The 26212-nt window shown below is 60.8% G+C and overlaps 1 protein-coding gene across 4 annotated transcripts; it reads right to left on the bottom strand.

Moving 5' to 3' along the window:
* Positions 1–1641: 1641 nt before the first annotated feature.
* Positions 1642–26212, bottom strand: NPDC1 (neural proliferation, differentiation and control 1). 4 transcript variants are annotated; one of them, XM_032997808.2, is made up of 9 exons: positions 26046–26212; positions 11737–11880; positions 5824–5931; positions 5502–5681; positions 5314–5380; positions 4779–4863; positions 4546–4625; positions 4326–4422; positions 1642–3394 (listed from the first exon to the last, which is right to left on the bottom strand). In XM_032997808.2, exons 1-9 carry the CDS (start codon positions 26137–26139, stop codon positions 3317–3319), a joined length of 933 nt encoding a protein of 310 aa, XP_032853699.2. In that variant the 5' UTR covers positions 26140–26212; the 3' UTR covers positions 1642–3316. The 4 variants fall into 4 exon arrangements, with proteins under 4 accessions (XP_032853699.2, XP_042642905.1, XP_042642908.1 ...); XM_042786971.1 differs by having other exon boundaries at positions 4546–4863; XM_042786974.1 differs by lacking the exon at positions 5824–5931.

Raw genomic sequence — 26212 nt, 5'->3', positions numbered from 1 at the left:
AGAAAGAAATGCATCTGTCCTCCCAGGCTTGCTTGAGGACAGAGATGCACATCCGCTTGTCCTCCCTCTGCTGAGTGTGCTGGTTTGGTGCTGGTTTGGCTTGGAGATGAGGTTTTAAGAGAGCATATGACCACAGATGATGTTTTATTCACTGTCAGCCCACTCTTTCTCCTGGGCTAGGTGATGGAGAAGCCATCAGGGCTGTGCTGGATCCCCCTGAGTTTCATGCCTAAGGCAATCACACCTTGGTGGGCTGCAGCCCTGCACGCTGTGGGTTGGTGCCCCATGGTCAGGAATCGGCCACAGTTTTCACCCTAGGTCCATCTGAGGAGGGCTGGGCAATGGGTTCGGCTTCAGAAGCACCCTCCCTGGAAGAAACGCTGAAGCTCCTCCATGGCACTGTAGTTTGCTTGGCTGCAGCTGGCTTGAGTGGACAGGATGGAGGCTTGTTGCTTCCAAACCCAGCTGAGATGAAAGTCTTGGGAGGATGATTTAGTCCAGTTCTGTCTCCTCATTAAAAAGGTCTCTGCACTACCGAGTCTGGGGTGTAGTTTGGGTAGCACCCACATCACCGCAGTGCCTGAACACACCAGCCAGTCCTCCCTGTTGTTTTACAGGTGGGGAAACTGAGGCATGGACAGACCCTGCACCCAGCTTCAGGCTGTCCTGGGATGTCTGTGGCACAGACTTGGTATTCCAGGACAAATGACTTCTGTGCCCAGACGTGCAGTGGAGACACAGCTTCCCAGGGGGGCCCTGAGCAAGGAGGTCTTCCTGGGAGGAGCAGACAAGTTTTACTCAAAGATGGAGCTTCCCCAAAAGCCTGGGTGTGCTTTGAGAGGCTGACGGGCTCTGAGAGCAAAGGAGGAGTGAATTTGGGGACCTCGGGGGGGGGGGGGGGGGGGGAGCAGGGTGGGTGTGTGTGTGGGGGGGGGGTGTGTGTGCAAGGTTGGGTTTACCCAGGGGTGAGCCTTGGGGCAGTCCCAAGTGATTTGTCAGGCGATGCTGCCCACCCCGGGCTGCAGCTGGAGACCCCAGGGCCACCCATGAGCAGGGCTGAGCAAAGCACCCCTGATGATGCCCAGGCGCTTTGGCGGTGAGTCAGCACCCACCCTCCCCTCTGCTGAAACCAGGAGGAGATGAGATTGTATCAGCCTGATGGGGGGGCTGGCGTGATCAAAGGGCCGGGAGAGGAGCTCAGGCTCCACACAATGGGGGGACACGATAGCCCTTATCTGCTGGCCAAGCGAGGTGCGAAGGGCCCTTGGGGCGAGGGGCGATGGGCAGTGGGGGCGGGTGGACGCTGGGTGCTGCAGGGCTGGGTGGGGGCAGGCACAGCTGGGGGAGGGGGGCAGGCTCCCACCCAACCCTTTGCTGGGGAAACCTCTCCTGGAAAACACCGAGAAACAAGAGAATAAACACTGCTTCTTGCCGGGCCAGGTAGAACCCTTGGGAAGGGTTTGGAGGCTACTCCAGCTACAGGAGCAGGACAGCTGCTCTCATTATTCCCCGGGGAAAATTTTGGGACGGGGGACCCGCAGCATCCTCCCTCCCTGTCCCTGCATCCCACCCCACTCCCAACAGGAGCACCCAAGCTGAGGGCTCCACAGCGGGGAGCTGGCCCCACACCACACACTCGCATGGGTCTCAAACATGGTCATTTAATAAAATCTCCTTTTAAAAGAACTACAATCCATACAACAACAAGGGGCACAGGGAGAAGGGCGGCAGCCCACAGGTAGGGGAGCAGGGCACAGGGAAAGGGTCTGTGTAGCGATGGCCTCTGCCAGCAACCCCACTGGGGACAGTCTCACACCACCACCACCACTCACCAGCATGGGGCTCTGCCACTGCTGCCTGCCCTGCCCATGCCTGCCTGCGTGTGCCACAGCTCCTGAGCGTGCAGTGGTTGTATGCACAGCAGCTCCCATGTGTGCGAGAGGCCATCCCTGCACAAGACACCACCAGCATGCAGCACATCACCCCTGGTTGTGACAGTCCATGCCAGGGTCTGGACATGAAGCCACATCTGTGAAAAACAACCCAAAACCCAACCCAGGCCTTATGCTGGAGGGGTCATGGCCAATGCACAAGGGAGGTTTTGGTGAATGGTGCTGGGCTCTGAGCAAGAATGTGTTGGTGGGGCTGGTGAGCCTGGATGCAGAGATGGGCAGAGGGGTGCAGGGGGTCTCTGGAGCCCAGGAGGTACCTGGGATGGAGCAGCAGAGACTGTCCCCTGCCATGGAGGGATGCCCAGGGAGCGTGCCGGGCCGGGCTCTGCAGGGATGCTGCAAAGGGCATGGGCTCCACGGGGCAGAGAAGCAGCACAGCAAAGTCACCATGCCTTGGTTACCCCTCCCAGCACCCTAAGCACCAGCCAGGATGCCCAAGCATCCTCCCCCACAGCCACACAGGCTTAAAAACAAAACCCCTGAACCCTTTTTCTGAGCTTTGACCCCATGGAGGCCTGGGGCCAGAGGCCTGCTGGCACCCAGGGCTGCCACAAGGAAATGCTCTGCCTCTGCCAGCACAGCCTGGCACAGGGTCCCAGGCCACGGCACCGCCGGGACTGTCTATGTACCTGGGCCTCTGAGGACCAGCACCCCTAGAAGGGGATGGAGCCAGTGCAGGGGGCCAGGGCACGTCACACCTGAAGGTGCATCCTTGAGAGTGCTGCCAGCGCCTGCCCAAGCCTGCTCTTGCTCCTGCCCTTGGCTCCCAGAGCAGGATCCTGCCCCGGGTTGAGGAGGAGGAGGGAGACCAGGCCCCGGAACCTTTAGCGATGCCACCCACTCATGGGAGTCTTCATCCCTGGCAGAGGGGCTCTGGGCACGCTGGCAGCCCCGATGCCTTCCCCTGCAGACATGAGCGTGCCCGGACTCCCCCCAGCCCCGGCCCCTCTCTCTCTCTGGCTCTCCAAGCCCCTCTCCAGCCCTTTCCCAGCTGCTGTTGCATCAGCCCAACCACAGCTGGGGCAGCAGCTCCCTCCTCAAAACCCACTGCAACCGCCTGTTTCCGTGCCAAGGTAGCGGTGGCCTCCCCCACGGAGCTGGCATGTCCCCAAGAGCAGAGGGCGAAGGGCAAGGCAGGGACGCAATTACAGCAGCAAAGAGGACAAGGACGCTGGAAACGGGGGTGATCCCCCCCTCCCATAGCTGTTAGTGGGTGTTTATTGGGCAGGCGTCGAACAGTCTGGCAGAGCAGGGTCCGTGCTCCTTCGCCCAGCTGTGGGTGCACCTCCAGCGTGGCTGCCCCGCCAGGCTTGGGCGTTGGGCATACAGTCCATAGCGAGCTCGGGCAGAGGAAAGGAGGGGTGTTACTGGTGCGACTTGGGGTTGGAGGGGTGTAAGGAGGAGTCATCAAACAGCGGGTTCCTCACTTCCATTTCTCCGGTCTGCGGCGGTGGAGGGAGTGGGATGGGGGGGAGGAAAAGGCAGGATGTCAGAAACCAGCAGGGGTTTGAGTCTGAACCCCAGCCCCCTCCCAGGGAGGATGGGAGGACCTTCTGGGCTGGGGTGAAACATCAGAACTCCGCCATCACCCCTGGAAAGGCGCTGCCTCCCCATCAGGAGTGGCTGGGGATGTGGGGATGGGGGGATCATATGTAAAAAGCCCATGGTCACGGATGGGATGGGACCCCACAGACTGGCTGGGGACCCCAGTACAACACCCATGCCTGGCTGGCAGGAATGGGGTTCCTCTCCCAGACTGCCTGCCTGCCATCAAGTGCCCTTTAATGGGCCTGTAAAGACCTAATGATGACCCTTAATCTGGGCCCTGATGGCCGGGCTCCACAGTGATTACCATGTGAAAGGCTCCTTTCGGGTCTCTTTGTGCTCTTTGTACCCAGGGCTGTTAGGAGCTGCCCTTCCCCGGGGTCCCTTGCCAGCCAGAAAAGTCCCCTCTGGCTTTGAGGGGTCACAGGTCCCCTGGGTCCAGGTGCTGGGGAGGCAGTAGGATGAGCCCCCTTATCTCGGTGCCCAGGAATCCGTGGTCACCATGTCTCTGGCACCATTGGGATGGTGGATTGAGTCTGCCAAGGGCTGCTCCAGCTCTCTGCTCCTGGGGCCATGGGGCAGTGCTCCCCAGGGAAAAGCCCCGTGCTGGGGCACCCATTCCAGGGCACCCGCTCCTGCCCACTGGAGGCTCCAGTGGGACTTGGCCAGGGCACATGGGGGCAAGCAGAGGGGTTGGACCACCTCAGGGTTTAACGAAGGACGTGTGGAAAAGGCTTCTTGTGGGGAACTGCACAACCCAGGCATGTGTCGGATCCCACCCCGCACACACAGGGTGTCCCACTCCCGGCCTCCCCGTGCCTGCCATACCGGAGCCAGCCCGGGGCACTCGTACACGGTGAAGTCTCCATCCTCATTCTCCTCATCGGATGATGCTGAGTCCGGCAGCTTGGGCTCTTCTTTATGCCTGGGGGGGGAGAGAGTATGCAGTGAAGGGGTGAAGCCCAAGGGGGGTGATTAACAGCACCCCAGTTAGTGTCAGGGCATGGAGCAACGACCGGGTCTGCTGTCTGCTCCTGAGGCTGCTTACTTCTCCATGGAGAGCATCTGCTGCTTTTGGTGCTGGTAGTGGTACATCTGGGCGCTCTGAGCCAGAGTCTTGTCCCCGGGCTGTGGAGAGAGCAAGGACAGGCGTGGAGGCTGGGCTCCAGAGGGTCCCCAGCCCAGCTGACGGGTATCCCCTGCTGTTGGATGCCCCCCAAGCAGAGCACACGCCTGGCCCAAGCACCAAACACTCCACAAGGAGGGATGTGGGCACATTACCGAGATCTTGTCATAGGGCAAGGGGCTGGCTGCTCGCTGTGCTGAGTAGTCTGCTTTCTGTGCCAGCCTGACCTCCTTCTGCAGCCTGCCAGGGGAGAGGAGAGCGGTCAGCAGGAGCCACTGGAGCAGATGACTCCATACAAGAGACAGTGACTCTCAGGGGGGCTCAGTCCTCCCACCCACATCTCTGTTCCCTGCGATGACACCCATGATGGGTGGCACCTCCAGACACAGCCACCTCCATCCTGTGGGGCCTGGGCATGAGGCACTGACATGAAGGGGGTGTCAGCACCCAACCACCACAGTAATGCCCAAACCAGGTGCCACCTGCTCCCAGGAGCGTGTGCCTGGCAGACGGGTGTCCCACCGCTGTCCTCCAGTCCCAACCAGCAGATGCCATACCTGCAGGGCGACTGGCAAGAGCAGCTACTGCCTCTCCTCCAACCCCTCGCCCACGCCTGGGAAGCACAGGGACAAGGTGCCCTGGGCACAAGGACACGGAAAGACTGGCTGGCACCAGTAGCCCCCAGCTCACCTGCACCAGCAGACTGCAGCCACGATCAGCACAGAGATCCCAGCCACTGTGCACACCACGATCAGCCCTGCAGAGGTGGAGGGGGACACAGAGGGACAGTGGGTGAGCTTGGTGGCACAGTGTCACCAGCCCCTGCTGCCCCGGCCAGGACGTGAAACCCCCTCTCCCACGAGATCCCAGGGTCTCACCAAGCACTGTGCCGTCATTTGAAGGGATGGGGGATGCCTCCACCGGGTACTTCTGGACCGCAGTTGTGGTGGAGGTGGGGAGGGTGGCAGCTACCTCGTTGCTGGCGGGACCCCGCTGCAGGAGCCCCTCTCTCAGCCCACTGGCCATGCGCTGTCTGCCGCTGGCGGGGACTGGTGTGGCTGCAGGAGGAGGCAGAGCTGTGAGCAGAGCAGTGGCTGGGCAGCTCTGGAGGGCAAACCAGCCTGGGGTGCAGGGTCTGGCTGCTGCAGGGTCCCCAGCATCACTGCAGAGAGTGGTGGGAGCCGGGGAGCAGGCACTTACTCCTGGGCTTGCCATCTCGCAGTGGGTGGGGGTGAGGAGCCTCTTGTCTGGCCAGCACATCCGCTAGAAAATCGATTTCTTTCTCCAAGCTGGGAACGGATGTCCGCCCTGCGCCAGGAGAGAGTGGCCATGAGAGGGGCACCCAGGATGCGGCCGTGCAGCCAGCCCCAGCGCCAGCCCCAGCGTTCCCCCAAAAAGGGACTCACATCCCAGCATGACCAAATGCAGGTGGTTTGGAGTCTAAGCCCACCTCGATGCAGCACTCTGGCATAAAATAGTCCCAAAGCCGAGCCCTGGGATCTGCACATGTCCTCATCACTTTTGGAATGCTTTTTCCCAAAAGCTGCAGGAGCAAGTGGCCACAGCCGCCCCCCTTGCCAGAGCCCCACAGGAGCAGGCAGGCTACCAGCACCCGCTGCTCAGGAACCTCCCTGTGTCCCTGCACCAGAGGCTGTAAAATGGCCCTGAGCAAGGAGGGACACAAGCTGGACCAGGAGAGACACCCCACAGCCACCCTGCTACTGCGGGGTGTGAGGGGCAGCTCTGGCAAGGTGAATCACTGACCTGCTGCGGGCAGCGGGGCTGTTTCAAGAGCAGGCAGAGGACACCGGAATTTTTTACCCCAAATTGTCCTGTATGGCCCAGGGGGCTGGAGCCACCCCAGAGCAGGGCTCACCCGGGGCTGTCCAGGAACTGGTGGGAACCCTCACTCCAGCTTAGGGGCCGATTTCTGCCCAGCGCCCAGCAAGATGCAGCCCCTTTGGGGAGGGGCTGGGGTGCCCCACGCAGTGAGGATCATTATGTATCTGCAGGGGCTGACTGGGTATTTCAGGAGTGGCTGACCCAGCTCATGCCCTAGCATAGTGCGTGCCGGGGACCTGCAAAGGGTCCCGGGGACCTGCAAAGGGTCCCATGCCCCTGCAGTGCCCGGCACAGGCAGGAACCCTGCCCCCAGCCCCCAGCCCGGGGGTGCCCATCCACGCAGTGACAAGGAGGAGCAGGAGTGGAGCTGCTGTCCTCACTCACCAAATAGAGTCAAGCTCTGATGCTCCCCACTCTACTTTTAACAGGATTAAACTCAACTTCAAAGGCAGAGACTTCCCTGTCCACATCCCTGCCCCCTCTGCCCTGGTGCAGCCATATAAAGGCTGTCCCAGTGGGAAGCCCTGGGGGGTAAATCAAGACATACAAAGGCAAGGCGATACCAGCAGCTCTGTTCCTGGATAGTTCAAGGTTATAACAATTACAGCTTCTCTGGAATCTGTCCTCGCTCCCAGTGTTTGGAAATAAACTCCAGTTCCCTCCAGAGCTGGGCACAAAGGCCACTCAGCCGCCCTGAGAATCAGAGCCACACATGTCAAAAAACAGTTTAAACGGGGGACACTCTTGCTTTAAACAAGTGCACGAGGAGCCATTGTCTCCATGTCCCCTGTGTCCCCTGGCTCCCCAAACTGCCCCCAGCCTCCCATCCTTGGCAGGAGCTGGAGTACCCCATGAGCTGCAGGTTTCCCCAGCCCTTTGCATCCAGTTATTTCCAGCCCCAAAGAGATTTGCAAAGTAGTGCCATGACCATACGATGCCAGGTTTGGGGCTGTGCCGTCAGCACCATGCCCAATGGGGAAGTGCCATGGTGCCAAGGTGCCTGCACAAGGAGCAGGGGAGCAGGCACAGGACTGAGTGTGACAGCCCCATGTCCTGTGGGGACAGCCCTGTGCCCGGGAGGGGACATCTTGGTGCCTTATTGGGACAGCCCTGCACCTGGGATGGGGATGGCCTGGTTCTAGCTCCCCACTGTGCTCAGGAAAAGGCCTGTCCCCATTCCCATGGGATGCAGGGGTCAGACCTGCCCATGCCGGTGTGTGTGACCATCAGGGCTGGGAGAAGCAGGCTGCTTTGGTGCTGGTGCTGCCACCAACACGATGCACTGCCCAGCCCTGCCCTGCCACCTCTTGGCCTTGGGCAGGCACAGCTGCAACAGCCAACACTCCAGGAGAATGAATGTGATGTGGCTGGAAAAGGACAAATAAAGCTGGAAAACCATCAAGAACAGCTCCCAGGTCACTATGAGCCTCCCACTGTGTGAAGCAGCACAAAGAAAACCAAGGCAGCTGTGCCATTTGTGCTTTCTGGCATTGCTGGCAGTGCCTCGGCCATACCCACTCACCTGCATTAACCAGCTTTATTGCCAAGTTCCCTTTCAGCAGCTAAAATCCCCACACCCCTGTTTTGTTCAGCCGCTGAGATTTCCCCTGGTGATGCCACATCTGCCACCCTGCAATATTTGCAGAGCAGAAGCAGCCTGGCACTGATGGCTGGTTCCTGACGAGCGCTGTGGGTGGGTGAAACGCCGGCCCAGGGCTGCTCCCCTAGGGAACAGAGGGCCGGGGCTGAGCCCCAATTCCTGCCCGGCTGCCCCAGGCCCTGGCTCTTGCTGCAAGAGGAGCTGAGATGAAGGGAGCTCGCAGAGGCCCCCCCCAGCCCTTCTGCAGCAAGCTGGGCATGCTGAGCAGGCACAGGGTGAACACAAGGTATGCACAGGGCATGGAGAGTGCTTGCAAGGTATGCACAGGGCACGCACAGGGCACGCACAGGGCACACAGGCTGCATGCACGGTATGTACAAGGTATGCACAGAGCATGCAGGAGGCACGCATGGTGGGCATAGGGCATGCATGGGGCATGGGTGCCCTCTCATGGTAGGTCCCACCACCTGCCTGCAGCAGGGTGGTCAGCAGGCTGGCACACAGCATCCCAGCCCAGCTGCTCCGTCCACCCTGGCCCCTCCTTGGAGCTTTCCCCTCCCCAAGGTCTCCAGGGCTCAACCCCGGGATGGTCACAGTTACTGTGATGGATTTGGGGACAGCAGGGAGCAAGATAGGCCCCGGATAGAGGAAGCCTGATGTTGACAGTCTCCATATGATGGCACAAAATTCCTACAAATCCACTTATTTCTAGTCCTTCTCTAGGATGGCTGATGCCCTCCTGGCTGCTGGCAGCACAGCAAGCGGGGAGGGGGGAATCCCCAGGTCCACAAGCTGGAACACGCTTCTCCCCCTCTTCCCAAAGCACTTCCCACAGCCCGGCGGGACTCAGCCCTGGCTCCGTACTGGCAGGGTCAAGCGGGAGCAGGGTTGGGACCTACCAGCCCAACCCACGTCACACAAACCCATCACAGCATATTCAAACAGCACGCAGCACTGTGGTGCTGGCAGCGTTTTGGGAGCTCAGACCCCTGCACAGGCAGCACCAGTGAGGTGCAGGCAGCCAGCTGCCCACCCAGCTGAGGCAGCTGCAGGATGCACCGTGCCATGAGGTGCCATGCAGCCCGTCTCACCTCCATGCTGGTGCTGTGCTGGGTACACCAAGACAACCACACATACCATCACCAGTGGCAGGCACATACCATTCACATGCATCACCCCCCCAAAACCCCAAAACACTACTTTTCACTCCAAAAAGCCACTCTCAGTGACTGCCTGCACAGGTACACTTAGGGAGAGGAGACTCGGCTCCTGCCCACGCTCCTGCCAGGAGCCGCATCCAATTGCAGGGACAGTGCAGCAGCAGCAGCTGGGATCCCAGGATCGGCGTCACCGGCAGTTGCAAGCAGCTCAAGGGCTTGAGCCGTGGCAGCCCCTCCTTCTGCTTGCACTGCATCCCCCCTCAAATGCAGCTATTATAGCCCCTCTGCATCCTTGTACAATCTTCCAGTTGAACTGGGCAGCTGGGTGCTGCTGCCAGACCATGGTACAGGCACAATGCAAAAGCATCCATGGAAAAAACTGGTGCCTCCCTGCCAAAAGGAGCTGGGCATCCTCAGGATGCTACTGTTCCCCTGAATGTTAAAATAGAGGATTTGGGAGGGGATTCCCCCTTTTCTTCCCCTGTACCCATACTTTTGCTGACAGAAGGTGGTGGCATTGCTTGAGACAACAGGATGGGGCTGGGAGAGACCCTGGGATGGTCTCCATCCTTCCGGCATCCTCTCAGCATCCTCTGAAGATGCTACTGTGGTCCCACATCTCCCTGCCGAAGCTGGGAAAGGACACTACCATGGTCCCAGAGAAGCTGGGCAAGGATGCTACTGAGGCTGCATCTCCCCGCAGAAGCCAGTGTGGAGCAAAGTTGCTATGGAGATGCTGGTGTATGTGCAGCCCTTCTGAGAGAGGAATTTACTCCCAAGACTTCACATTAAAAAATAAACCACAAACAACTCTTAAAGCTGTTTGGTACCTATGGCTGTGGAGCTGGTGGCAGGGAGCATCAGCAGTCAAACTTTTGCTTGCTGCCAAACACCAAGCTGGACAGCATCTCTATGCTATCCCCTAACTTGTCCCCCTCCCAGCCATCGCTCCCATTTCAGTGCAGCCCGGCCCCTAAGCCCAAGAGTCAAAGGGCTGCGCAGAGCCAGGGCCCCACTCTGGGGATCTCCCCTCTGATATAAGGGGTGATCCTCCTGCCAGGAGCCTGACGGCATGAAGGGCACGATGGGCTCTGCCATCCCCCCACGTGCCCACCCTCTGTAAAGCGTGGGCTGAGCTGCAGGCAAAGGGTAGCTCCAGCTGCTCCCCAGCGGGACCCCAAATGTGCCCCAAGACACACGAACCAGAACACAAAGCAAACTCCCCAGAAACCCAGAGGGTTGAAGGAAGGTGCTGACGCACCTTGCAGCAGGCATGGAGGCCGTTCAGAGGCTCTTCAGAGCCCCCATCCTGCACCCAGTGATCTCCAGCAAAACCCACCAGGAGTGATATGTGAGGGCACGGTCGGGTCCCAGCTCCTTCCCCATGCACAGAGGCTGCTTCTCTTTAGTTAAAGCAAAAATAATTAGGTGGAGCCATAATTAGTCTTAATTTGCCTGCTTGTTGAATCTGCAAGAAAAAACCCACAACGTGGGGGGCACAGAAACAGCTCTGCCTACAGCTTTCCAAGCTGCACAGATAGTTGATCACCCTAAAAAAGGCGCGTGCCTGGCCCCCAGTGTGGCTGAGCTGGAGTGCAGGTGGCTGCACTGGGAGCACCCTCCACGCACCACAGCAGTGGGTGGAAAAGCCCTGTGCGGGGTGGCATGGATCCCCATGGGCTGCTAGTCCCCGGGGATGCTCTGCACGTGTCTCCCACTGGCACAGTGCACCCAGGCTGCCATAGCCCCACAGCTTTTGGGAAAAGCGGGGAGGGATAACACCCAGTGCAGTCCTTGGGGACCTCGTACGCAGCTGGGCAGGGTTCCGACCTGGTGCTGCTGACTCCCACCCCTCCTGGCATGGATGTCAGGCAGTCCCAAACCACATCCCAAAATCTCAAACCAATGGGAACCAGGTATTGAAATCCCAAACACCAGCTCGGCTCAGCTCCGGGATGGGTGAGGCTGCAGGCACCTGTTTGCCTTGGCCATGGGGTCTGCACGAGTCATGGTCCTGTGCACCGAAAGCTGCTACCTTCCTGCAAAGCCTGGGGCTCCGCATGGCCATGACCTTTCCTTCGAAAAGCCCCCACCCCAGAGCAGCCAGGCAGACCCCGGAGCATCCTGGAAGCTGCTGAGGCCCCCTCCCATCGCTGGGCACTCGTGGGTGCTGGCAGGGTCCAAAGGCACACATGGTCACCAGTGCAGCGACAGGAGGATGCACAAGGAGTGAGGTCGGGTTTGTGTGCTCCTTGCCAGCCCCCAAAACCATCCCACAACTGCCACATGCTGGGGCTTGGAGTGAGAGGGGGCAGAGCCACTATCCCCACAGAGATACAGCTGCCATGGGGAGGAGAAGCTAGAGGATGAGGAGCAGGGGTGCTGTCAGGATGGGGGGGCTACCCTGAGGTGAGGGAACCTCCTGGAGCTGCAGAGGTGTGGGGCAGGTTTGCAGGCAGATTTGCAGTCAGGGGGTTGCAGAAGGGGCTGCTGCAGGGTGGGTGCACCTACCGCTGGGGGAGAACTGCTTCTGGATGCATCGCCCACGGTCGTCCTCCTGGAAGGTGGGCAGGCAGGGGCCACAGGCACCTGATCCTGGTGGGCAGAACTGCCGGCGCTGCAGAGCACAGTCCAGGCTCCGGGGACACGATGCTGCTGCGGGGATGAGAGAAAACGGGTCAGGAGGAGGCGAGGGGTCAAATGCTCCCCTGGGTCTGCCCATGGCCTCTTGGCACAGGACCCAGCTGCCCCTGGCAGCTCCTGCTGCAGCTAATGGGTGGGGATGTCCTTCACAAGAGCTGCCCCTCGGCCCCCCCTTTGCCTTCACAAAGCTGTAACTGACTGCAGTTAACCACGGGCTCTAATGACCAGGAAGTTGGACTTGATGACCTTATGGGCGCCCTCCAACTCAAGATAGTCTATGATTTTGTGACCTGGGCAAGGCAGTTTGCTGCCTGCAGGGAAGACCACGGGACCCTGAGTCCCAAGTCCCAGGGTGCTGCCATCCCATAGGACACCATGAGCCCCAGGGTGCCACTGTCCCAGGGGATGCCCCAAGCCCTAGGGTGCTGCAGGACACCCTGAGTCGCGCAGAGCTGGCAGCAATGAGGGTCTCCAGCCCCTGCCTGCACCACATCGGCAGTGGCTGAGCAGGCTGGCAGCTGCAATCCAACCAACACAGACCAATCCTCACGTGGGAGCTGTCAAACAAAAAAGACCTCCAAACCAACCCCTGCCCAAAGCCTCAGCACAGCTGTGACAGGACATCACAGGCGGCAGTAGCTTCCATTTCCATCCCTTTGACATCGCAATGCGGGAAACCAGTGGGATCCAGTGCTCCCCCATCAATGCACCGCGGCCCAAACCGCCCTTGCAGCTTTACAGGGCATCTCATTTCCATGTCAGACCTGGGGACTTCTCTGCTACCTGGAGACAGGCATGAGCCCCCCGTGCTCCAACCTCATCTGGACCCAACATGCTGTGGCAGTGCTGCCACAGCCAAGAGCAGCCCTGGTTCTTTACCCCAGCCTGGCTCAAGTCAGCAGGACCTCCTGGGGGAACACAAAGTCTCTGGGTCCTACACAAAGCTGAGTCCTGAGACAGGGTGATGGTGTCAAACTGTGTGCAGAAATGGAGAGAGGAACTGTGACCAGCTGGGACAGTGACATACAGGTCACCTGCAGCATGAGGCTGTAGGGACATTCTGGGGTCCTGGCTTTCAGCATCAGCATCAGGAGCCGCTGCCGGGGATGGTGACACTGCTGGCACTGCCACAGCACAAGCACAGACGTCCCTCGCTCCCTCCCTCCCTCCCTCCCTCCCTCCCTCCCTCCCTCCCTCCCTCCCTCCCGAGCTGGTGGCAGTGCAGAGGTAGGTACGCCTGTGTCTTGGGCTGGGCACAGCTGGATGGGGGGTGCACAGCTGGATGGGGGTGCAGCACACAGCTGCCCTAGCCCTGCTCTTCACCTTGCCGCACGTGGCCGTGCCTACAGGTTTCCCACGGGCAGCAGCAGGCAGGAGCGCAGGGCCTGGGTCCTCCCTGGGAGCAGGGCCATGCCTGGCTGCCTACAGCCTGGTGATGAGTCACGGCAGGAGCCGGCTCCCAGCACCCTCCCACGCTGCCTGCACCATCCCTGGCAGCCCTCGCCTGCCCACGATGACACTGCCGCCTGCTTGTCCCCGCGCCCTGGGGGACAGTGGAACCGGGGGGGGGGACAGCCCTGACAAGAGAAGGGGCACAGCCCAACTTCGGGGGCTTTCCCAAGCGTCCCCATCCCAGCAGCGCGCTGGGGGCAAGGGGGGGCAGCTGCGGCCGTGCCCACGGCACAGTGGAGATCCCACCACAGGATGGAGCCACCAGGACACGAAGCTCCAGGGCTACCACAGCGGCTCTGCTCCCCCAGCATGGGCGCAGGTGCCAAGCAGGATGCCACCCACAATAAATCCTCCTTTGCCCAGCCCAATTTCACCACCAAACTGCTCATCAGAGGGCGCAGCCACCACCAGCGGCCCCCAGACTGCACCCGGACCCCTCCACGCTGCCCACGGGGCATCGCACTCATCACTCACTGGCTGACGGTGCCGGGGAAGGACAGAGATGCCTTTGCTGCAGTGGTTTCTCCTGCGGGCTGGGTTTTCTTGGTAGCTGCAATTAGGGTGGCAATTAGAGTTGGCTGAACTCCATGCTGGGTGCAGCAGCCTGGGGGGGATTTGCTTGGGGCAGGGAGCAGAGATCACTGTGCCCGCAGGAGCTGGGTTTGCTCCCTGGGGGCAGCGCAGGGCTCGGCCAGGTGGCCGGGGGAGAACTAATGCTTAATGGGAAAATAATCAGGCCTTTAAGCACAGAAATCAGTCTCGGCTGCCTGCTTTGCTTGCTCTGGGCTTGTTCTCAAGGCCATTTTGTTTGAAGGTCACAAAACATCCAAAACACGTGTCCGCTCAAGGGCAGGAAGAGGTTTTGGCACAGTGCAGCCCCAGGGGTGGGGACATGCCACATCCCTGCAGGGTGCTGGGGGTGACACCGCAGACCCCCTCCTGTGCCATGGACCCATAGAAACATGTCCCGCCCAAACAGGTGCTGGTGAAAGCTGTTCACTGGTGGGAGGAAGCCACCCCAGCATAGGTCACCCAGCACTTGCGGCTGTCCAGCAGCATGAGACACCAGCGGGACCCTTGGAGCCACCTTGGGGCAGTGGAGGGGTGAGGTGGAGGGTAGCCCCAAGCCAGTACCCAGCAACTGGTTAAATAAAACCCAGCCTGGAATATATAAAAGGTTGTTATCTCTGTTTGAGGAACGAGCTGTGCTTGCCCAGCTGTCATGGGCTGGGATTAGGAGCGAAACAGGCGGGCACTGATCTAATTAAACTCCCCACGTGTAATCAATCCATGGCTAGCCAGCAGATATCGTCGCCTCGGCACCCTGCAGGGTGAAGGGTCTTACAGGGGCTTTGCCACTCTCTGAAACCACCCCAGGGCCCAGCAGCTGCTCCCTGGCTGGACTGGTGAGAGTAGGCACCTCCATGTCAGGCTGGGTACCAGAGACTGAGCACACCCTGGGCTGGCACTCAGAAGCAATGGGGGCACCTCCAAATGCTGCCACCCACCCACCCCTCCCTTCCCCAGCCCTGTCCAGCCACACTTGCCCAGGGTGGCCAGTTCCACCCTGCCCAGTGCTTCAGCAGGCAGGTGGTGGTGGGGTCCAGCTCCTGTTTTGGGGTGTACCTGTCCCTGCCCACCACCCATCAGCTTCCCCAGCCCTGGCACAGTGCCCTGGCCACAGGTCCCTCTTCCTGCACACCCTCCCCAATGTGGGTGCCAGGGCTGGCACAGCACACGGGTCCCATTTCCACCCTGGCAGTGGCCATGACACAGCCACGCTGCCCACCTGCACCAGTACCAGCTTGCAGGCTGCAGCCCCCCGGTCTTGCCTCTGCTCCCGTGGGGCTGCTGGTGAGCCTGGGAGAATTTGGGATCCTCCCCACCCCAACCATGCCCCCTGCTTGGCATCAGTGCAGTCCAGCATGGCCAGCCCTGCTGGCTCCTGGGGCAGGAGGGATGACCTGGCCATGGGTGGGACAGGGAGGAGGCAACCAGGCTGGTCCCAGGGGACGAGGACACAGTTGGGACAGCACAGACCCGCCTGTGGGACGGGGCAAACCAGCTGTAAGGTGAAGCGAGAGGAGTGTGCAAGGACATGGAGTCCAAAGCCAGTGCTGGCCACGGCACAGCTGGGGTGTCACTGCCCAGACGTGCCGGGGGGGGTCTGGAGGAGGGGGGTGCTCCATCCAACTGCTGTCTCTGTGGCTGCCATGATGCAAACCTCCCATGCAGGTGGGCAGCAAGCCCAGCCCAGCATAACCAGAGGTAACTCATTAAACTGGGCTTTGGGCTGGGACAAGCCACTGGTGCTGGAGAAGGCAGGGTGGCTCCCTGCAGGCAGCAGCAGAGGCCAGGGCCAGCAGGCGACTGGGACACTGTGCAGCCAGCATGGAAAGACATGGGAGGAAACACTGGTGTGCAAGCATCGAGGTGTGCGTGTGCACACACCGCCCCCCCCCCCCCCCCCCCCCCGACAGGTTTTCTGGGTGGAAAAGCTCAGCACAACAACCCCAGCCCCAAGGACCCACCCTGGGGAGAGCCATAGCAGGCACCCAGGGCCAGCCCTGAGATGAGCAGAGCACCTGTAACAAGGGGTGCCCACTGTGCCCCTCCAAATGCCATAGGTCCTGCAGCCTCTCACCATGGTTGGGCAGGACGTGGAGCTGCTGGCAGTCATGGCCCTGGGTGAAGTGTTTTTTTGACACTCATGCCAAAACACAGAGGTGAAAAAAAAACAGCAACACCAGGGATGATGTTTGGGTGGCTGGGAAGGCAGGAATTGCCCCCGCTGTGTCACTGCCATGGATAGAGAGATAAAAGTTAACATGAGAGGATAACCAATTAGCGCTGAGCACTGGTCCAAGTGCCGACACTCCGTGCACCGGCAATGCCCAGCTTCCCAGCTGACAGGGCCCCAGTGCCAATGGCATGAGCTGGCAGAGCCCACTGGGCATCAGCCATCGTGGGCGAGTGGGCACGGAGCTCATGCCTGCCTGCCAGGAGCAGCCTGCCATGGGGGTCCGGCCCCGCGTGGCAGCAAGACAGAGCCCCTGGCAGGGGACAGCCACTGAGCCAGGGCATGGCGGGGATACTGGGGTCCCTGCGGAACAGGGGTGCAGGTCTCCACTCCCACGTTGAGCATGCTGGCACACGGCTGCAGTCGGGGGATGACCACAGTGGAGGGGATGGCAGATCACTGGCAGGAGCAGCCCAGGCCCCGCAGCAGTGCGGTGTCTGCCAGACCCACTCAAGGTCACTCCTCCTCCAGCTAGGTGATGTGAGACCTGTCTGCAGCCTGCCTGCCCTCCCAGCACTTCTGCTGTGAGCTGGCACCTTCTGGGGCTCTCCTCCCGGCTCTGCAAATTGCTCCTGGCTCCAAAGGGCTGGAGCCAGGGTGGGCAGGCAGGCAGGCGTGCTGCACCACACTACACCCCAGCCCCCCGAGGTATCGCTTCCCTGTGCCCCACAGCCTCCCTGGGGCAGGGGCAGAGCTCCTGTCCAGCAGCAGGCAGGAGCAGGGGGGGCTGAGACACCCGAACGCCCTGGCTTCACCCCCCCCCATGCCCCGGCGGGAGACGTGGCCTCTGGGGTGATCTGGGTGGCCACCGCCTCGACTGCCAGCAGCCACAGCAAAACCCAGCTAGACGTTTGGGGCTGCTCGAGCGGGTGCCCCAGCCCTGGCACCACTCCCACTGCACACACCGACTGTGGGATGGACACCATGCCAGCGGCCCTGATCCCCGCTGGGTTCCCTGACCTGGCTGCATCCCCCTCCCCTGCTGCTTCTTGCACCTGAAAAGCAGGTGGAGGGGAGCGGGGCTTCAGGCACAGTCGTACCCCCAGAAGTGATCCTGCTCCCCGGGTACAGCCGCTGGCACCACGGCCCTGGCCAGTGCGGCTCTGCCACAGCTTCAGCAGCCCCCGCGGGAGCCCTGCCGCTGCCTGCAGCCGCTCACGTCACCGCCGTGCTCCTGCCCCCGAAACTGCAGCAGATGGAGACCCCTCCCGCGCGCGGAGGCGGCGGAATGGGGCTCTCCGCAAGCGCCGATCACAGCGCACTGGGAGCAGGGGGAACGCTGGCCACGTCACGATGCTCTTGGGGATGGAGGATGCGGCATGGCCACAGCCACGCAGCCTGCCCCCCCCTCCGCCGCCCTCTCCTGCAGCAGCACCTGCGTGTGTCGGCCCACTGGAGAGCACTTCGCAGCTGAAAGTGTTTGTTTGCCTTTTGCTTTGGAAGGTTTGGCCAGGCAAAAGCCACGTGCCACTGGGTTTCCCGTCCCCCAGGCCACTGGGGCTCCTGTCACGGCTTCCAGCTTTTCTGGTTCAGCCAGGCAGGCGCGGAGATCTGGCCCAGCTGATAAAGCACGCTGGCAGAGACAGTCCCCAGCGCAGCCTACGTCATGGCCAAGGGACAGTGCCAGCAGCCCTGCGCCACAGGCTGGGGGACAGGGATATCCCCGCAGGGACCCCCTGGCAGTATCCCCCCTCCTTGCCCTGCCTGCATCGCAAATATCTCGGCTGCACTGTGCTCCCACTGAGGGGACGGTCCTGCCGGCAGCGTCCCCACCCAGGAACAACAGCAAATGCCACCACGGGCAGTCACCCAGGCAAAATGCCACTGCCGGCTGCTTTCAAGTCAGCAGCCCCGGCAGGCGCTGCAGGGAGGGCTGCCTGCGCTGGAGCCTGGTGTACAGGCAGCACGATGGGCACTGGCACAGGGTGGGCAGGGGCACGTGGAGGCAGCAGGGCTGTGTGGCAGAGGAGAGCCATGCTGAGGGCAGCTGCCTGCTGCAGCCCTGAGGCCACCACGGTGGGCTCCCAGAGCCTTGTCCCCCTCCAGGTGCAATGCCAAGGGGGAAACGGAGGCCCAGGAGGGGCTGAGCCAGGCTTCCCCAGAGGTGGGGGGATGCCAAACTCTCGGCAACCCCAAACACTTCACCTCCCCGATGACCCCAGAGCCCAGGCCCGCTCTAGAGCAGATTCTGTCTACAAGCAAATCTCAAGTTGCTCCTGCAATCCAGGGCTGGGGGAAGGGGGGAGCACCAGGCAGTGTCCCCCTGCCAGGCTGATGGAGCAGGACTTCATGTCTTTGCTACTCAAACTCCTTAACTAGCCAGAAAAAAATCCCTGTTCCTTGCCTTGGCAATCCACCTCGTGCACCAAGGGAAGAGGAGCTGGATTGGTGGGTGTTGCGGGGAGATGGCAGCCAGATGGATGGAAATGGCTCTGGCAAACTGCAGCTCCAGACCCTGGTGGGGGGACCATCAGAACCAGGAGGCAGCAGAGGACGCAGCCCCCTCGCCCGTGGCCACCACATGCCCTAAGGGACAGAGGACCACCGTCACCAAGCAGAGCCCTGAGTGTCTCTTGTGGGAGCCAGTCACCAAATCAATGTCATACTTCGCCCCATCTCACAGCACCATGGGTGGTGTAGTGACTGGGGGGGCACTGAGCCAAGCAAGACCCCCCCAGTCGCCCAGCCCAGACATCCCTGGGCACTGCTGGCTCTGGCCGCCGGCTCGCTGTCCCCCTTCTAGCTGCTCGTGGGCAGCTCCAGCCCCTGCCTTGGGAGGGTGACATGCTGCATCCCCTGCCATACTGGGGTGACCCCTTCAGCCACAAGCGCTTTGCCTCAGGTATTCAGGAAGAGAAGAAATAATTAAAAATAAAACCAAAAACCAGGTGCTATATGCAATTTCGCCAGTGCTGCCTGCTCAAACCTGCTCTGCATTGCTGGCCCTGGCTTGGCTGGGTGGACCCTCACCTGTACTGGGGACCCCAGGCTGTTCCCAATGCCACCCTATTCCAGAAAGCACCTTCCTGTTATTTGCAGCTTGAACCACCCATTTTCAGTCTTGTTTATCAGGCTTTGCTCAAACAAATACCAATGGGTTTCATACCTGCCCAGAACCAGCCGCGGCTGGGGCAGGGGTATGGGTTGGGTTTTTTTAAATTCCTTTTTTACTGGCCAGGCTCTGTGGTTTGGCACAGCACAAGAGGTGAAACAGCCAGTGGTCAGGGCCACGGTGCAGGGAGCCTCTGCCAGTGGGTTAGTGGGGCTGGGCCCACACGGGCATGGTGTGCTAATGCTGTGCCGGCATCGCAGGGGATGGGCAGGGGGTTTTACAGCTCTGCTCTGAGCATGGACCCACCTGAAGCCCAGAGCAGCCTCGAGGGAAGGGCTTGGGTCCAGCTCTCTCCTCCTGGCACTGGCTAGGCACCGACTGATCAGCAGGGCAGCACCCACAGAGCGGAGACATGGCCACCAGTGGGCTCTCCCTGCAGACCCATTGCTGCTGGTGAGAGGGTGGGAAAGGGCAGCCCACCTCCCCCCAGCCGAGCACCCGAGGAGCTGCCAGGCCAAGGGCCAGCACGAGTGCGCCGGCACAGCTCAGCCATCTGCCAGCAGCCGCCCGCTCCCACGTGCTCCCACTGCTGGGCTGGAAATAAAACCCCAGAGCGGCAGCTCCCTGGCGAAGCACCACTGTGCCCACCAGGGCCAGATGCTCTTTGGCAAAGCCAAAGCCCTCCCACACCTCGCTGCGTCCCACGCCATCGGAGACATTTTGCAGCCTTTGGTAAAGACGCATGAGCACAGTTTTGCTGATTAAACGCCCTCAGGCAGCTCGGAGACAGCACAGGTGGCTTTGCTTGGGGTGGAGAGTCCATCTCTCCTGCCTCCACCATCCACCCCATGTCTGGCACCAGCTTCGGTGCTCCCACCAGCCCATCACCCTGAAATGGGGGTCTGGGGACGCAGTCACTTATCAGCAGGTGCTGGGGGCTATAGGGGCTGACCTTTATGGCTTTGCAACAGCTTGTAAGCGGGGACCCCCGGGCAGGCAGCCCACATCCCTGCAGACAGGCAAGGTGAGAGGTAGGTGGAAAAACAGGGGCGGCCTCACCCCACCCCGCTGGGGCTGTGCCCACGCTGACTCAGCCACCACCACCAGCAATAAAGACTTGTGGGACATTTCGTTCCGCTGTGGCAGAGAACCCAGCAAATGGAGGGGCCCCCTGTGAGCCCAGAAAATGAGGGGCCTGCGGGATGCACAGCCACATCCTGGGGATGCTTGTGAATGCAGCATCCCAGGGCTCCTGGAAAAGGGCTGCAGACAGTGCTGAAACAGCTGGATCCAGAGTTTTCTTCTGGGTTTTATCCCCTGCAGGAAGTGGATGGCTCAGGGAAACCCTCTCCTTTCCAGCCAGGAAGCCGAGAATAATGCCCACAGGATGGGTCACATTACCAGTAGCTTACTGAGCCTGCCCTCTCTCCCGGCTTAGCAGTTGGCTGGGAAATAATCCCTGACAAATGCGAGACAATGAGCTCCCCAAGGCAGAGCTGCTCCTCCTGCACCCGACAGCCGTGGGGTCCCCAGAAGTACTCCTCTGCAGACCCCCAGCCGAGCCCAGGCAGCACCCGTGGGTGCTATGGGTGCACAGTGAGCATGTCACCTTCCCTGCCTTTTGCCCTCCACCTCTGTCGCCGTCTCCTTTTTACAGGAAGGGAACAGGGGCCGAGGGCCCAGGGGAGCCCTGTGTTGTGACAAGCCAGGGTCCCTGCCAGCATACCAGCTGACATGTCACCTCTCATATCACCTGCCTGAAGCAATGGGTCCCCCCCTGAGAGCAAACCTCCCTTCCGTAAAGGCTTTGCACCCTCCATCCACGCAGGAGAGACCCCAGAAACACGCCACGGGGTACACTGCTTGGAGGGGGCAGCTGTCAGCCCGCAGTGCTCTGGGGCAGGAAGAGGCAGGGACTGGGACCTGCTCTGGTTCCATTTCCTTCCTCCAATTCAAAGTGTACTCCAGACACTTAATGGCCAGTTTCTTCCTGTTGCAATTATCATTAGCTCGTGAAGCAATTAGCTATAGGCCTGCTCTCACCATTTGCTCCTCTGGTCAGTCCCGTGGCAGCGGCAGTTGGTAAAGCCCAGGCACAGAAGGGAGATGCCCCAGCACTGGCAGCAGCACCAGACCTGTGCCCTGGCATTTTGGGGACCAGACCCAGAGCCCCCGTGAGGACGGAGCACTGGGGCACTGTGTTTATGGGTTTAATGCAGGGATGGGACCAATGGCAGCTCCTGTCCCCAGTGCCCAGGGACCCAGTGCCTTGTGCCTGGGGAGATGCCACCCTGTCACCTCTCCTATCCACAACATCCCCATAACCCCATCAACCCTCTCGTCCCCAGCACCCCTTTCTGTTCCCAATGTCCCCCACCATGCTATCACCCCTCCTGTCCCCAACATCTCCATACCTCCTGTCACCAGCACACCAGCCACCTGGTGACCCCTCCTGTCCCCATCGCCCCTGCCACACTGTCACCCTTCCTATCCCTGTCACCCCTGCTACCCCTGTCACCCTTCCTATTCCCAACATCCCCATCACTTCAACCTCCCTGTCCCCAGATCCTCAACCATGCTGTCACCGCTCCTGTCTCCAGCATCCACATAACCCCTCCTGTCCCTGCCCCCCCCGTAAGTGTGCAGCAGAGCTAAGCTGATTACCTCCCTTAATACCCCCATGGCCCAGAAGCGCCATTTCAGGCAAATGTCCCAGACTTGTCTTCCCCTTTGCACTGCAGGAAGGAGCCAGGTGCCCCTGGGGATTGAGGGGTCCCTGGGGAGGGGGGTGGCTCTGCAGGGAGCCCCCTCTGTGCAGCGCAGCCCCAGCGTCATGCCAGGGTCCTGCTCCAGACCGCCTGCGGACTCTGAACCCATGCCCAGAGCTTCCAGGGAAATTGTAGATCCAAAAGGCCGGACCCTGCACAGCGTAGCCACAGCATCTCCTAGGCTCCAGCACCACTGTCTCCCCACCCCGAGCTTCAGCTCTCCCCACACTGACACCCACTGGGCACAGCTGGGGCACAGATGGGTTTGTGGGTCCCCAGTGAGCTGCAGCAAAAGGAGAGGAGGGATTTTCACTGTGTCTCTGCCATAAACTCTTCCTTGATGCTGACCATGTCGGGAATTGGAATCGTGGAGATGGTGGGCCTCTTTCCACCCATTCTCCCTCCCCAGACCTGTAGATGGAGCCCTGCCCAGGTCCCTGGTGCAGGTACTGACCCACTCCTGCACCACACCTCACCTGCCCACAAGGGCTCATTTCTCGTGTTGGGAGCCAGCTGAGCAAATGTAACCCCAGACAACACGGGGTGAACGTCTTCTCCAAGAATAAAATCCCACAGAAAATTAAACCTGGGAGCAGTGCACAGCTCCCGAAGGAGTGGCACTCCAGTTGCCATGCAGGAAGCACTGGTGTGGCAGAGGACACCCTGACATGCAGCCACGGAGGGGCTCAAAGGGACGGTGTAGCTGCACACCACCGAGCAGGACCAGTGCCCACCATTGCCACCGCTACCAGGGTCACTCAAGACACCCTTCTCTGTGTCTCAAAAAAAAGCTGGGGCTGGAAATATCTGCTTTCTGCAGACCAATCCGTGGGATGTCAGGGGGCTCAGAGACCACCCCCCGCTCACCCTGGGAAGCTCATCAGGGCAGCCAGTCCCTTGCAGGTGCCACAGACACAACATCGGGCACCACTGCGATGCTCCCAAGAGCGGCTTGGAGCTTCCCCAGCTCCAGGATGATGGTTCCCAGGGACAGCCCATTGCACCACCCTGACCCCACCACAGCTCCCTCCCCAGCACAGTGATTGCAAAGAGCAAATTAAAAGCCAAATGATAGACAATCCCACTGCATATCGAGCCATGGGTCCTTCTTAGGGGATGGCTCCTGCCTTGCCGTGCCCAGCTCTGGACCTTGAGAAGTCCCTGCACCACCACAGAGCTGGGGCAGCCGCTATGAGCACCAGCATCTTTGCTCCCACCTGCAACCCTGAGAAGAGGCACGAAGAGGAAAGGCAGCGAGGAGCCAGCAGTTCATATGTGGCCAAATGGGTCACTTGGACTAGAAAGGACCAGTTGGTTTTTGCTGAACAGCTTCTCTTAGTGTTTCTGATGCAAAGTCCTGGCTGCAGCAGCTGGGCCAGGGTTTTCAGGCTTATTAAAAGAAGAGGTTCTTGCCTGTCATCCTATTTGTAAAATTTTTTTTTTGTTTATAAAAATAATAGTAGATTAAATTTGGCAACCAAATTGCTCGAGAAGGGGTGAGAAGTCTGACTCTCACTAATGCTCCAGGAAATACAGCCAGAAAACGGGTGAGGAAACATTTCTGCCCGAAGCTGGGTGTGCTGGATAGACACATGTGAGGGGAAAAACACAACTAAGGAGCACCAACTCCCACTGTACCACCTCCAAAGCCAGATGATGCCCTTCCTCCAACTTGGATCAGGCCCTTGGCAAGACGAGGATGTCACCAAGCCATGTGCTGGATGCACCCTGGGACACGGCATCTGTGGCAGGGGCCTCTGGTTTGCAGCACCGGCAGATGAAGGCGGGGAGGAGGAGATGCCAGCCTCCATTTGAAGAAGCTTTGCTGAAGCTGCAGAGGCACGAGGACGCGAGTATGGTTGTTCAGGTGCCGCCAGCTCACTCCTCACCAGGAGCCAGATTCACTGGCACATCCCAGAGCAGGAGCTGCCCCTGGCCCTGCCACCTCCATCATGCAGTCGTCCCCAGAGAAAGCCAAGCTCTGCCCCATCTGCCCAGGAAGGGAAATTATAAAATGGGAAGAAACAGCCAACATTTCCTCCACCCCACCACACTCGGGGAGGGCAGCTGCAGGGACAGGATAGTGACTCCTTTCACTGCCCAGCTTCCCAGAGATGCTCCTCCAGCCATCCCCAGGAGAAACCAGCCCAGAGCTCCCTACCACCACATGCTGCACAAACCCGACCTCCCAGCAATGGGATGCTGCTGTCAGCATTTCCAGGCGGTACAACGATGACATGATTGGAAACGGCACAAAGAAACCGTCCCCAGCCTTCGCTTGGGAGAAAGAGGTGGTGATGAAAATCCCAACCCCACTTGTGCCAAGAGCGAGCCACAACCCAGCTGCTGGAGCAGGCGGCTGCCGGCGGAGCGAGGCCCCTCACTGGGAAGGGGAAGCCCTGCTCCCTCCCCCCATGACTGCCCAGGCACAGCCACCCTGAGCAGCCCCTCGGGGCGGGGGGGGTGCCCCCCCAGCAGCACTGCCAGCCCGTGTTATCCCCCCCAGCCCCTTAAATTCAGAGGCAGCAGAGATTATGCCAGATTGCTGGTGGCTGCACCGGAGTCACTTGGGTCTCCTTCCTCCCATAGCAGCCTGCGTCATGGGTACCTCTGGCCAGGCCACCCAGACCTCGACGTGCAGAAGAGGGAGAGCACAGGAGCTTCCTCACCTCCAGCCTCAGCATGGAGGGAGCCAGATGTCTTGAACCACTGAGAGATTTAAAAAAAAATACTGCACCTTCTTGCCCTCCCAGAGAACAGGCAGGAGCATGGTGAGGCCGCACCATCCCCAGCTGACGGCAGGCTGCCTGCCCGCTGTCTGCCCCGCCAGCAAGCCAGAGCGGGGAGAACAATATTAGATCTGCAAACAATGCTGGGAGCAAGGAGGCACTCCCCGGCTCCTGCGGCCAGCGAGGCAGAAAGCACCTGCCCGGAGACAAGCCGTCCTGCGGGCAGGGACACCGCACCTCCCTGTCCGTGCGGGCAGCCCCCAGGTTTCCCCGCAGGCAGCAACGCTGGGGGCCAGATGGGGTTTTCGGATGGGTGGTGTTCATGCCCATCGTGGCCCCGTGCACAGAGTGAGGGGACACAGCACACATCCAGTGCCAGACCCACCGGGAAGAGAAATGCATTAACCTAGACCCCAAAACTGAAAAAAAAAAAACAAACAACAAGACAAAACCAAAACCTAAATCCCCAAAACAACCCTAAAGAAAACAGAAAGAAGGCCAAAGGCGGTGCTGCTGGGAGGGAAACAAAAGCCACACATTTTTTTCTGCCCTAGGAGAGAGGAGGAACGCCTCTGTCACGGATTCAGACCCGTGGGGTGGTGTTGCTGCTGCGCCCCTTGAAGGAGCGACTCAGGGGAGGGAAGCTGACAGGGCTCTCCCAGCCTGGCACAGCCTCCCCGCGGCTCCCTAAGATGGCTTGGTCACCACAGCAGCTTTATTTGATTTTTTCTTTTTTTTTTTTTTTTTTTTTTTTTTTTTTGTTTTGATAGTTTTAAATTTTTTTCCCCCCAACAAAGGTGTTTAACGGGGGCCGCAGCGCCGGGCCGCTCCCAGGGGCCCATGCCCTCTCCCCAGCCCAGCGGTGGGTACCCCAGCCCGCTGCGGGGGCTGCCTGGGGGCCGGCCGAGATGGGGGAAACTCCGGGGGGCTGGGGGGGGGGGGGGGGGCGTGGGACCCCACGAGCCGTTTACCACCTTGCTTTCAGGACGTGGGAGCACGCTGCCCCGGGGAAGGATGCTGAGCGGGCCTTAACCCACGGCAGCTTCCCGGAGCCCCCACCCCCCGGACGCTGAGTGGGGTGGGGGGGGACACGGGAGCCGCGGTGCAGGAAGGGACCCGCTGCCTCCTCCCGGGGGACAGAGAGCCCGGGCACCCACGGATGCTGAGCCCTCGTGGAAGTGGGGAAGGGGGGGGGGGGGCAACCGCACCGGGTTCGCCGTGGGAGGGCCCACGCGGGTCCCTTGGGAAGAGGGGCGCGAGCATCCGCGGTCCTCCGCGGGGGGAGAGAGGACACACAGACACGGGGGTGGACGAGGCGGGGGGAGAGGGGCGGCGGGAGGGACACGGCCACGGGGGGGACACGGAGACACACTCACCGGCACGGGCGACGCGCAGGCGGCAGGCCCCGAGCGCAGCGAGCAGCAGCAGCAGCGCTCCGCGGCGGGCGGCAGCGCCCCGGGCCGCCACCATCCTCCACGGACACGGGCGGGCGTGGGGGCCGCGGCGGCTGCGGGCGGTGGCGGGAGCTCCGGGGCGGGGCCCG

Source organism: Tyto alba, unplaced genomic scaffold, assembly GCF_018691265.1.
Source record: "Tyto alba isolate M040663 unplaced genomic scaffold, T.alba_DEE_v4.0 Super-Scaffold_11, whole genome shotgun sequence".
NCBI lineage: Eukaryota > Metazoa > Chordata > Aves > Strigiformes > Tytonidae > Tyto > Tyto alba.
This window is presented reverse-complemented; position numbering and strand designations above follow the sequence as displayed.

Coding starts and splice junctions, on each gene's coding strand:
- NPDC1 (XM_042786971.1), bottom strand. CDS start 26,139: ATGGTGGCGGCCCGGGGCGCTGCCGCCCGCCGCGGAGCGCTGCTGCTG. Junction 5,381..5,501: donor AAATGACGGCACAGTGCTTG/GTGAGACCCTGG, acceptor CCACCTCTGCAG/GGCTGATCGTGGTGTGCACA. Junction 4,864..5,313: donor GCTGCAGTCTGCTGGTGCAG/GTGAGCTGGGGG, acceptor CTCCCCTGGCAG/GCTGCAGAAGGAGGTCAGGC.